Source organism: Urtica dioica, chromosome 1, assembly GCF_054948205.1.
Source record: "Urtica dioica subsp. dioica isolate 48M chromosome 1, U.dioica_male_clone48M_v1_H2, whole genome shotgun sequence".
NCBI lineage: Eukaryota > Viridiplantae > Streptophyta > Magnoliopsida > Rosales > Urticaceae > Urtica > Urtica dioica.
Window position 1 is genome coordinate 5232332 of NC_142756.1, and position 13550 is coordinate 5245881.

Consider the following 13550-nt stretch of genomic DNA (forward strand, 5'->3'; position numbering starts at 1 on the left):
AAAAAAAAAAGAACGCGTCAAACATGAATCAGTAAAATGCCACGTCAAACCATGAGATGTCAATCCAATTGCAGGCCCATCGTAAGCGCCACCTCAGAACCTTTTGACACTTCCCAAAACATGGAAACGTGTGTTCTCTTTCTTTATTTATTTATTCAGTTTTAGCTAAATTTGTATTTAGGGAAATTTCCTATATCATTTCATTTTAATTTTTTGAACTGGAAGAATCATGTTTGATTTAGTCACAGATTTCAAGCTCAATTTATTAAAAGTTTAACGTTAACGGCTATTTGAGGTTTTTTTTTTTTTTAAATACTATTTTTCGTTCATACATTTACATATAATATTTACTTGATTATATAAAACAATTAAGTCCATATTACAAATCAATTCTTTAAACTTCAAATAATGATAAAAAAATCGATATTTCGAAAGATTGAACACATAACCTCACACGGAAGATAACCTCGTAGAAAAGAGGTAATGCTTTTAGTTAGAGAAGACTTCAACATCAATGGAAACAGTTAGTTAGTAGACGTTTGATCAAATACAGTTTTTCGGTGCGGATTACTTTTGGGTGCGACTTTTCGCACCTAAACATCGCACCAAAAACTACTTTCGGGTGCGACTTTTCGCACCCAAAAGTCACTGAAGTCGCACAAAAAATTTCGCTGATTTTTTTAAATTTGGGTGCGAAAAATCGCACCCAAATGTTCATCATACATTTGGATGCGACAAAGTCGCACCCAAAAGTCCAAAATATTTGTTTTTACCAACACGAGAGAAAGAAAGAACGGGGAAAGGGAAAAAAAATAAAAAGAAGAAAAGAAAAGAAAAGAAAGAAAGAAAGGAAAGGAAAGAAAGAACAGAAAAGAAAGAAGAGAGAAAGGGAAAGAGAGAGACCGAGAGAAGGAGAGAGCGTGCGAGAGAGAAGGGCCGAGAGACCGAGAGAGAGGAAGAGAGCGAGGGAGTGAGCTCGCGGAGGAATAGCGAGGCCGACAGCCACCGAGACCGGGCCACTGGACGCGCGCGCGGGCTGAGAAGAAGCGAGCGCCGCCGCGAGCCACCGAGCGCGCCGCCCACGAGGAGACGCCGGATAGCGAGAGAAGTAATATCCGGGAGTTGATTTCGCGAGCAAGGTAAGGAGATTTCATTCTCAGCCAAGAATTTCGAAAGTTAGGGTTGAGAGTTTGATTTGGGGGTTTTGATTTCCGAGTGAAATCTGAGGTTTTGGCTTGGTTGTGATGTTCATTGAGCTCGATTTTGATGGTTTTGACTTGAATTTGTCCTTTGATTTCAGATTTCTTGGTTGGGTTAAATTTTTGGACGAATTTGGTTGATTTTGGTCACTTGGCCGTGTGGTTCATTGTGTAAGTTCTTAGATTCGAATTTTGAGTTCTGTTTTGTTGATGTTGTTATATCGAGGGTGTGATGACGGTGTGGTCAAGCAGCGCGAAGATGGCGCCGCCGACTCTGCGCAAGCCCTCATCGATGTTCTCGCCGCGCGAAGAAGCACCTAAATGTCGCCATTTTTTTTTGTGACTTTTTAGGTGCGGAAAGTCGCACCGAAATGTCGCATCCAAAAGTCAAGACTTTTGGGTGCGATTTTTCGCACCCAAAACTTTTAGGTGCGGACTTCGGGTGCGGAAAAGTCGCACCTAAAGATATCTTTGGGTGCGAAAATTGACTTTTGGGTGCGAAAAAAATCGCACCCAAATATCTTTTTTGTACTAGTGTGACATGGTATGAGTGTTTTATTTATTTATTTTATGATTCGTGTATAGATGATTTTTTTTTATGAGTTTAATAGCTAACTAGTCAATAGTAAATTTAAGTTTTGCAAGATAGTCAAAATTCTATTAATTTTGTATTTTATCCATTAATCAAAATTAACAAAGGTAAAATAATAGAAATAAAAGGTTATTTAAGTAAAAGTCAAGAGGATTAATCTTGCCTCGTAAGCGCCGCTGGTTATATTTAAAACTTTAATAAAAACATTAGCTAAATAGCAATCTTAACATTTAATCACAGTTAATATAAAGTATACCACATATCAGATATAGGCTTTATAGATGTCAAAAGAATAGTCTCCAAAAATATTCCCATTGGTATACTAAATTTATTAAAAGTAAAAGTCCAAATCACAAATTATATATACTTTTAGATGTAAAAGAGAATATGTATTTTATTAATTTATAAAAACGGTAATTATGATCCCTATTAATTTTAAGGGTTATTTACTCCACGTCGAAAATTGGGCTTGTATACATATTGAGATAGGGTAGTCAGCAATTAAGTCAATTTCTCTCTCTCAAAAAAAGAAGATTAAGTCCATTAAAAACTTTTGAAGAATGTGACGTAAGCTGTTACAAATTTCCACAAATATGTAGGATATCTTTGTATTAAATATTATAATTCGTATATACGCGGCGCCAAGAGGATGTATCTGCCCCTTTACAAAAAGAGGATAATCTTTCTTAATTGGCGGCAATTTAAAAAAAAAAAGCTAATTACCCATTTCCACCCCATTTCTGTCCTCCTTCTCTATAAATAAAGCCACCGCAAAATCAAAAGGAAACTAAACAAAATACCTAACACAACTCTTCAAAACACAATAATTAAGACTATGGGTATTACCGATCTCTCCGTGATTCTACCTCGCGTCTTGATCGTCTCTAGACGCTGCGTCCGCAAGAACAAGTTTGTTGATTTCGTCGGTACGTATATATACATACATATATATATATACATACATATATATATATATATATCAAAATTCACTACTATGAACTCAACTTTATCTATTTATTTATTTATTTATTATATGATGATTCAGGCGAATATCATCTGGATCTGATAGTGAGCTACGGCGCGGTGCCGGTGATCGTGCCCCGAGTCTCCGGCGTCCACACTCTTCTGAGCAGCTTCGAGCCGATCCACGGCGTTTTGCTCTGCGAAGGCGAAGATATCGACCCGTCTCTTTACGGGTCCCACGACGACGACGACAACGAGCTCTCGGCCCACGAGCTGGACGAGATCAGGAGGCTCCACGTCAGCGACACGGCCATCGACCGAGAAAAAGACTCCATCGAGCTCAGCCTCGCCAAGCTCTGCCTCGAACGAAACATACCCTATCTCGGAATCTGCCGAGGCTCGCAGGTCTTGAACGTGGCTAGCGGCGGATCGCTCTACCAGGACGTCGACAGAGAGCTCTCGAAGAAAAGCTTTTCCGAGGATGGCGGCGGCGGCGATCGGAGAGCGGTCGTCCACATGGATTACGACAACTACGACGGTCACAGACACCCGGTTCGGGTCGTCGATGGAACGCCGTTGAGCGAGTGGTTTTCCGAGTCGTTGGACGAGAAGAAGATGGAGATTTCGGTGAATAGCTATCACCACCAAGGCGTGAAGAGGCTGGCTCAGAGGTTTGTTCCGATGGCTTTCGCGCCGGACGGTCTGGTCGAGGGTTTTTACGACCCCGACGCTTATAATCCCGAGGAAGGAAAGTTCATCATGGGCTTACAGTTTCACCCCGAGAGGATGAGAAAGTCCGACTCCGATGAGTTTGATTATCCCGGCTGCCCATCGGCATATCAAGTACGTAACCAAGACTAGATAACATTATTATTATTGCTTGATTTTGTTGATTAATTTAAGTTTTAAAACGTGTACAGGAATTCGTGAAGGCGGTGATAGCGTACCAGAGGAAATTGAACTTATCTGCTTCTGTGCCAATGAAGCCTTCGATTCAAGAGATTGAGAAGAAGAGGAAAGTCATTGTGAGAAGCTTTTCGCTAGCAAGGGATTTCTACGCCACTGGTCACGAGGTGAACAAGACTGAAGAATCTGAACTCGAAGCCGGAGCTGAATTTCTCAAGGTATAATTATATTCTTCTTGTTACCTTTAATTATATTCTGAAATATTGCTGTTTGTGATTTAACAATTTTGTTTTGTTTGGTTTGGACAGTCAAATACGGCGTTGAGTGTACAGCAAGAAACTAGGCTGAAGCAAATGGGTGCAACGGTGAGGAACGCGAATTCGTACATGAAGAGATCGAAGTTGAACGAAGAGAGACAAAGAATCGCTAGAAATGTGATGGCCAAAATGTCCGTAGAACAGCTGTCGGATCTCATGTCTTTCTACCGCATGATGGGCCAGATCTGCTCGGAAGAGTTGGAAGCCAAGTTGACTGGTTTTGTTCTGTGAATATGGCAAAGCTTTTAATCAATATTCAATATCTAAGATATTGAGTTATTACCGTTTTTTTTTACTTGTTTTATGGTTGCCTTTTGCTTTTTCCCTTTTGTCAAAAATGTTTGGCTTAGAATGGAAGTGTATGTAGTCACTTGATATTTTTATTCACGTGTGTCTCGCGTAATTGCTGATCCTAATATGTCAAAGTTTCATTTTTTTGTCTTTGCCAATGTTATTAGTGTCAGCTTACTGTACTCTCGAAAAACAAGACATCCATGATTATCAAGGTGAAAAAAGTATCTACGCATATGCAATATCTAAGCATAAACCGACAAAAAAAGGATTTTAAGACCCTAAAATTCACGTTAAGAGTGAGTTTGCCAATACCTAAAAAAGCATTTTCTACATTAAAAGAAGATCTTTTGTGCGAGAAAAAAAAAGTCATCAGCCACTATTAAAATGGTAATATTAATAGTATAATAAATCGTGTAGTGTACAATAATATAAATGGAAGGGAATAATTCCGAGGATCTCATCTCATCTTCGTCCACGTACGTAGCTCGTCATACTTACTACGTTTAGCTTCGTCATGTGTTTATCAGACATTATATCTCTTTATAAAACTATGTCTTATAAGCATAAATATCCATAACGCTTACATAAAATATGATATATGGTTCCAAGAATTTGAATTCGATCGGTAATCTTTGTAATTAATATCAGCTATAAAAAAATGTCAACAAATATAACTCTTTAAATAAGTGTATTTGATGACGGTATAAAAGGATAAGGCGATCAACTAAAAACTTTGGTCTAATCCATTTGCGTCTAGTGATTAGTATAAGTTTGACATGTCAGCAGGCTATTAAATACTTCTTTTCCTTTAATTATTTTTTTTAGAGAAAATGGCGGCATAAATACATGATGTTTGCGGGTTGTTGCACTTATATAACTATTGTCTAAAAGTCGCGGGATAAATACTTAATATTGACTTTTTGTATCTCCGTCACTACCAAGCCGTTAATTTTGGATGTCAATGCCACATGTCAAAATCTGGTAATTTTGATAATTAAAAAATACATAATTAATCTATATTATTATTTTAATATATTAAAAAAATTAAAAAATCTATTCTCTATGACACACAAACAGATTAATTTTTTACTCAAGCGAAAGACATTACTAAATTAAAGTTTTTTTTTAAATATTATTTTGGTTTTTAGTTCGGAATGATTAGCATTAATTGACTGTCAAATATCTTTAACATAATTTTAAATTTTTCAAATTTTGTAATTAACTATACATATATTCACTTAAATTTGTTCTCAAATCTCTGGATCTGTCACTGCTCATGGACCAATAGAATTTTTTTGAAAAATAATGTATTTTAAAGAAAATTAGATTAATTCTAAAATATTTAGTAATGTCTTTCATTTGAGTAAAAAATTAAACAGTTTGTGTGTGTAGAGAGAGAATGGATTTTTTTTTATTTTTTAATATATTAAAATAATAATATAGATTAGTTATTTATTTTTTAATTATCAAAATTACCAGATTTTGACATGTGGCATTGACATCCAAAGTTAACGGCTTGGTAGTCACGGAGATACAAAAAGTCAACATTAAGTATTTTTCCTGCGACTTTTAGACAATAGGTATATAAGTGCAACAACCCGCAAACATCAGGTATTTATTCCGCCATTTTCTCTTTTTTTTTTTTTAATTAGTTTGTGCGAGTATTAACAAGGAAAAGAGAGGATAAATTTTATAACCAAATCTCATTAACATGCTTAAAAGATACTTGATCTAGACCGTGCAATCGCTACTGATTCTAACAGTAATCTAACGATCATGATCTGACACACCCTCAGGCTAGACAGAATACCCTTACCGTTTACCCTAATTTAATATGAGATTAGTCCTGAACCATTAACGACAACACTAATTTCGATCTGAAATGGTAATGGTAACGTTAATTTAACAAATAAAAATAAAATAAAAATAAAAATAAAAATAAAAAATACATTCAAGAATTCGGATCTAACCAAATTTACAACAATTTTCGGATACAAAACCAACTAATTATACATAAACTTTCATATTGTAAAACTAATTTAACAAAAAACTAAAAAAAAAAAATCAAATATCCGGATCTAAGGAAAATATTGAAAACATTTGAATAGAAATTCGGATTACACATGATCATGAAGTTGTAAACTAAGATTTTGAAGTTAATCATAAATAATCATCAACAAAATTGATGAAAAATCTACAAAATTCATGAAAAACGTTCAAAATCATCAAATTTATGAAAAACATCGGGACCTATCCCAATACCTTAACCCACACGAAGATTTCGTCAGCGTGAAGTGAGTTTTAGCCTGGCAAGCACCGGAAAAGGGACAGCTTCTCCGAAAAGTAGCGGAATCGTGTGAAGAATGGTTGTTGCCACTGCGAAATTTTTTAAGGTTATTTTTCGCTTATTTTGAAGTTTTGGGCGAAGAATCTGGTTTAAATACCCCGGTTTTTAAGAAAGTTTGTACCTAAATCGGACCGGAATTTGTGAACCGAATTCAGTTTGGTTCCTGCCCGGGTTTCCTCGAAATTCAAGGAAAACTCCGATGTTGTTCATTCCGGTGCTGGAACTCAAAAAAACGGAATCCGGACTGGTTTCCGACCGGATTCCTTGGAATTTCAAACCTTGCTCACAATTAGACTATTTAAAACTTAATAATCTAACTAACGTTTTAAACATGTATAAAATCTAATCATATTTAGTAACGTGGCCTCATTAATCAAATAACATTTTACATTATTGTCATTAGTATTTTCATACATTAATTTCTGTAAATGGCTAATTCACCAAAATAAATGAAACGTTGGCTAATTCCTTAAAATCAAACTTGATATTGCTTGAATAACTACGGCGTCCTATTCAAAATCATAATCCTAAAGAAAATGGGTATATTTGTAATTACCTTAAGTTTAAAGTGTTGGAAAAACTTATTTTAAGAACTTCATATAATTAAAAATAATCAGTGTGTAGTATCATAAGTGATTGATTGAAAATCCAACGTTATGTTGAACTTATTAGATTCCCAAATATGAAACTCATATAAAAGATTGAAAAAAGCAATATGTCACCTCATTTTTTGTTCATGCGAAGAAGAAAATACAGTCTAGTAGATGATGAATAAATTATAGTGACATATTCTAGAAACATCTCACACAATATGTCCTTTTGTTTATCACAATTAACAAAAGAGTTGCGTAAAAATAACTAGAAGGATAAACTAAAATTTTTACATTCCACTCTAGTTACAAACATTCTCGAAAGGTAATATTGTAAAATGATATGTGGACCATTTAATAGTAGTAATACATCAAGCTGAAAATATATCGCATATGAAGCAATAGATTTTTTATACCGATCTTTAGTGGAATCTATTGACATAAGGAATAAAAAAGCTCATAAAAGGTTTGTGGAGCCATCGCCTAGAGGAGCCCGAACAAAAACACCCTACTGACTCGACGTCAGCGTTCGAGCACTTGCTTGAAGGCCAGGCTTGACCAAGCTTGAGGGAGCACCAAGGCCATCACTTGGGCGCACAAGGACTCCTCGCAATCCGAGCTTGTTCTTTGCCCGACTCTAGAGACCATGTTTTGGGATAGTATTCATATTACAACCCCATGCCTGGACAGACTTGCTTGTTTGCTCAATAAGCTTTGACACATTGTGAGCTTAAGGGCCGACTCTGACGCATAATCAATACACTTATAAGGGTAAACACAAATATTGTTAGAAGTGATAGTCTAGTGATAAGTGAGATTCATTCACACTTATCTATGACTCTTAGATAAGAATCGGAACTTGTTCTTAGTGTTTTTGATGTTATTTTGTAGTTTTATTATGTTTTCAGGATAAAGAGAGTGATAGAAGGCTGTGGTGCGAAAACGGGCTGAATCGGAGCTAAATCGAGCAAGTTATGGTCATTTGAAGTCAAGTCAACAAAAGTCAACGACGGTCAATGGAGTCAACGTTTCAAGGGTGGCGCGCCGCGCCTGTTGTATGGAGCGCCGCGCCCTGGTGTTTAAATTTTACACCGAGAGCTCGAGCAGACGACGCGCAAGAGAAGCGCGGCGCGCCTTCAAAATTTCACGAGTGGCGCGCCGCGCCGTTATGTGGCACGCCGCGCCAGTTGCCTTTTCAGCATTTTTTGGAGCTCGTCCTTAGATCATTTTTGGCCCTTGGATCTCATCCAAGGGTCCATATTTGCTCCGAAAACCTTTCCTAAACCCTCATATACACTTATTCAAAGAGAAAAAGGAGAGGTTTTACATTGATAACATTTTTACATTTTGTTCTTGAGAGTTTGGAGAGAGTTTTAGAGAGAGAAACTAGGTTTTGAAGGAGATTTCTTGGAGTGAAGAAGAAGAAGGAGAGTGACAACCTCCATCATCATCATCAACTCCATTTGTTCACCCTTAACTCTCTCTTTTTACTTATTTTTTGTTTATTGAACTTATTACTCCATTTATTGCTTTGAACATCATTTATTGCTTGCAATCTATTTCTATTGAGTTTTGGTGATTACTTTAGTCTCTTGAACATTGAATATTTGTGTTTTGAATTTATTGTTTTGGTTGAGTGGATTTTTGGAGTTGGTGGTAGTATATTAATGAGAGCTTAAGTGTTTGTCTATTTTAGCACTCAATGTCTACTTATTTTATTGCTTTAATTCTTTTGTTAATTTCTATTTTGCTTTGTTTATTCATAATCATGAGTAGCTAAGGAGATTTAGGGGTGCGATGTAGTTAAGTAATTGAGTTGGTTGGTCAAACCTTTAGATTAGATTTTGTGCTTCATGGTTGGGTTGAGAGTGAAATATTATGGGTATGGGTTGTGTGTTAACGCTAATTAGAGTAGCTAACTAATTAGTGAACCTTAGACGAGTTTAGAAACCGAGAGGTAATAAACGAGTGAGCTCTACCCGTCCCATCATTAACCTTCTTAGAGCTATAGAAAGACTAGGGGGTAGATGTAGTTGATTGAAATCCCGGGCTAAATGCGGTTTTGTGTTTTAGTAGGACCCAAACCGAGAGGTGTAAGTTCGACACGTAGCTAGATTCCTAAAGACTCGAGAGAGATTAGTGAATGTTTTAAGAGGGATTGAGACTAAATTTTACAACTCTAAACCCGAGCTTAGAATCGTACCAAGACCGACCGACTCGATGAAATAACGAAATCGTGCCCCTTCCTTTTTAACTTGTGTTTAAATATTGTTTTCACTCTTGTTTACATTTCATCTTGTTCTCAAAACAATCAAAAACCCCCATTTTTCATTTTCATAACTCGAAAAAGAAAGCTAGTGAGTTTGCTTCGGAAATAGTCTAGAGTCCTTGTGGGATCGATATCCGTGCTTTTGCACTCTATTACTTGACGACACGTTCGCTTGCGTCGTGTAGAATTTTTCTTTAGTTAAGAAAATTCCCATCATCTAGTCGAACTCAAACTAAAAAATTGGATCAAGAATAAAAGGATATCATATACACTTATAAGCAAGCACGAAACCAGTACCAGTCCAAGGTGGGCTACAGCTCTCCCTCAAAATTGGTTTTTTTTTTGTCCATTTTTCATTTCATTTTTATATTTTTTTATCTTCAAAATTTAAAAATTAATCTCCTTTGAATTTTTTTCAAATTAGCTATTTTAATTTAAATTCTTGGCGTCATCCCTACTTATAAGAAGAAGCACATTGTTTATACATATAAGAATAGGAAGCACATTGTTAAATATCCAACCGAACAAACGGGGGACGTTCATATAAATTTTTCTTATTACAATGTACGTTGAATGGGATCCATAGTATGTAATTTAGTTATTCAATAATACTTGTCTTTTTCCACTAGCCTCAAATTGACCAAAGTCATACACGAGCAGTGAACAAATTACCTCACCTAGTCCACCCTATCTTTTATTGAATCAAAAGAAACACTCAGGGGAGGCCTTATGTATTAATAAAATCCAAGAAACAGCGCACTTTAAGATCTTGCATGAGCTTTTTGTCCATTATTATGTAGTGTCATTTGAAGGAACATATCACTCAAAGTGCCATCGACAATTATTTTATTTATTTTGATTTAGAGTAGGGCACACAAGGGAAGGCATATTTAAGCCTATAGCCCTCGACGATACCCAAGAGCCAGTTTTACTAAAAATGCTATTTTTTTTTTTTTTTTTTTTTATTTTGTGTGTGTTTTACATGGGGTATAATGCATGTCCAACTCCAATCAAAGCAGTTTAACTATAATACTTTAATATTTTTTTTTATATAGTTTAATATTCAATTCAAATGACAAACACGAATGCAAATGCAAATCTTTCTCACGCGATATTATTTTGAGCTCTTCGCGTTAGAAATTTAAAACGTGATTTTTCATATTTGATCACGTTACAAGTACAAATCTATAGATTATGTTGTAGTAGTTTATATAAATGTTTTCAATATTTGTATTCTGACTTTAAACTAGATTAGTTTTAAACGTGCACGGTGTGTATGCATACATGTGTTTTTCTTCGAGTCTCTATCAGTACGTATTTAACATTATATCATCAATTTTTCTCAATCAGCATTGGGTGCTATAACTATATAGCCATGATTAGTTTATCTGTTAATAAACTAAATTGATAATTAAGTGGTTTTTAAAAGTAATTTAGAGGTATTTATTGTACCTTTAATATTGAAAACAAATTATGAATGGAACTTGATAAAGGAAAATTATTACTGGCAAGATTATCAGTAAATTACTAAATGAATGGGTATCAATTAGTATAAATTATGTTAATATATGTAAAATTGAATAGATTTAAAAACAGATAAACTCACTCTCCTTCTCTTTTCACGGTTCTTTTTTAAAAAGACACAATCTCAGTCCGATCGTACAGTTTTGCACCATCGCTAGCTGCCGTCACACTTTGCCACACAAGTCCGCATGAGCCTTATCTTCGGAATAAAGAATTGGTATTTTTGCTCAATAAACAATTGTAGGAATAAGTTATTTATCTATCCAATCATATATATATATATATATTTAATTTATGGATTAAGTTAAGTGATCTATTAGTTATACTGGGAAATCCCACAAATTCTCATATGATAATTTTGAATATATCAAGTTTTTAAATATTTCATAAATAGTTTTTTTTTTTTTTTTCAATGAGTTTGCCATTTTAAACGAAACTGTAAACAATTAAAGGATGAAACTTTAAATAATAAGAAAAGTCAAATAAACTATACATAACAAAGAAAAAAACTGTATAAATGAGGTACCATTTATTTTAAAATGGAAAAAAAAATTATCTAAATAAGAATGAAGAAATAGGTATCCACGGTATTGTTTTGGAAATGAGGTACCATTTATTTTGTTGCTTCAGGTTGAAGCGCACAATAATAAAAATTGGGCCGATTTATTTTCTTTCAAAAATAAACTAATACAAAAGGGAATGAAAGTTTGAGGAGCGGTTCACTTCTTTACCCATTTGATCCAACCGTGGTGAGAAATGGTCTATTAGTAGCAATTTTGATAATTTGGATCAAAATAATAGCAATTATGTTTTTGGACACTCTTACTAGTAATTGTATACATAAAAATATACAATTGTCATAAACTGTAGACTTACAAGTTTACAATTAACAATAATTGTAGATATATAAATCTACCGTTACTAATAAAAGTGTCTAAAAACATAATTTCTATTATTTTAGTCTAAAGAATCAAAGTTACTACTAGTTGAGACCATTTCTCACCGGTGAACGATGTGTTGACCCGAGCTCACAGTTGATCATTTACCATTGGCAATTTACTATTTATTGTTGACTTTTCCTTGTCACTTGGGGTAGACTCCCTAAAAACATAAAACATATTTGGAGTTGACTATAAAGTAAGTTTTATTAATATATTTTGATTGTTTTGGTTGTAACTTTTAGGCTTCACGTCGTTGACTTTATAAGACTGATTGAAACACTATGTTAGCAAACTAACCTCTATTACGTAAATTGAGCTAGTTAAAAGGACGTATTTCATGCATTTTTTGTTCATGTGAATTTTGAGCAGTCAAAAAGGCAGATGCATGTTGACTACACGTAAGTGTGTACTTGGAATGGACAAACATAAGATTATAAGGTTTAATTTTTTAAGTGAGGAGTAGTTTGTTTTTAAATAGACTATTATTTGACAAAATTTATTCTCAATATTTGACAACGTTGCGTACAATTAAATTTACATGTCCAACAATGTTAAATTAAACTATGCTATCTATCTTGAAAATAAAGTCCCCAATTCCATAGTGAACTTTTATGTCATCCTTTGGTTTCTAAAACATGCTTTCTTAATGTTCGTATGTTCTATATTTTTATTTTTTTTTCTCTATGTACATTCATCTACACACAAGTCTTGAACATGTATATGCAAGATAACAAAGATAAGTAAGTAAGTAATCTGACTTGGATTGTGTGTGTGTAAGTAAGTAATCTGATTTTTTTAAAGGCCATTTTTTTGTTGCCTAAGGCCTTAATATATGTTGGGCTGGTCTTTGGACAAACTGCGAGTCACATAAGGAGACAACGCACTCTTGAGGGCATGAAGCCATGAACATAGATGCGACAACGATGTTGGAGTTTAGACTATGCGCAATTTTAAGCAAGGATTTAAAAACCGGGGGAACCGGTCCGGTTCCCCCTTTTTGGAGCTAACCGGCACCGGAACCACCAAAACCGGAGTTTTCCGGTGGTTCCGGGGGAACCGGACCAGGATCCGGGTGGGAACCCGGTTCCCACTTCCCGGTCCGGTCCAATTAAAAAAAAAAACCGGGTATAAAACAAGGAATCCCCTTTCAAAATCCTCATTTGGTTCGGTTTTAGGTCATCCCCCTCCCGACGCGGCTCAGCCCATTTTTGCCCAGATCCCGGTCGGATCCCGCCAACCCGTCCATTTCCCGACGCCAGCACAGCTAATTCTCTCTATTTCCCGCCGGATCCCGCCATTACCGGTGAGGTTCCCGTCCGGTTTGAGTTTTTTTGATGATTTTGAGTTTAAATCTTGAAATTTGTTGATGATTCTTGAAGATTAACTATAAATTGATAAGTCATTAGTGAGCATGAAAGTAGTTTTTATTTAAAGTTTGTGTTGATGTTTGTAATTTTTTTGTATTTAATGATTTAATCCGAGTTATTTATTAATTTTGTGGTTAGTTAGTGATGATTAAGGTTATGTAAACTTTTTTATTGATTTATGAAGAAATTGTTATGAATTGTTTTTAATTTTAGAGCATTTGTGGCGATGTTTATAATTTTT

At 35.0% G+C, this 13550-nt stretch overlaps 1 protein-coding gene across 1 annotated transcript; it reads left to right on the forward strand.

Annotated features, from left to right (window-relative positions):
- The first annotated feature begins 2560 nt into the window (after positions 1-2560).
- On the forward strand, positions 2561-4415 carry LOC149406683 (putative glutamine amidotransferase GAT1_2.1). Its single transcript, XM_089608144.1, has 4 exons — positions 2561-2717; positions 2837-3597; positions 3675-3878; positions 3969-4415. The coding sequence occupies exons 1-4, from the start codon at positions 2627-2629 to the stop codon at positions 4206-4208; spliced, it is 1296 nt and encodes a 431-aa protein (XP_089464270.1). The 5' UTR covers positions 2561-2626; the 3' UTR covers positions 4209-4415.
- The last annotated feature ends 9135 nt before the right edge of the window (positions 4416-13550 follow it).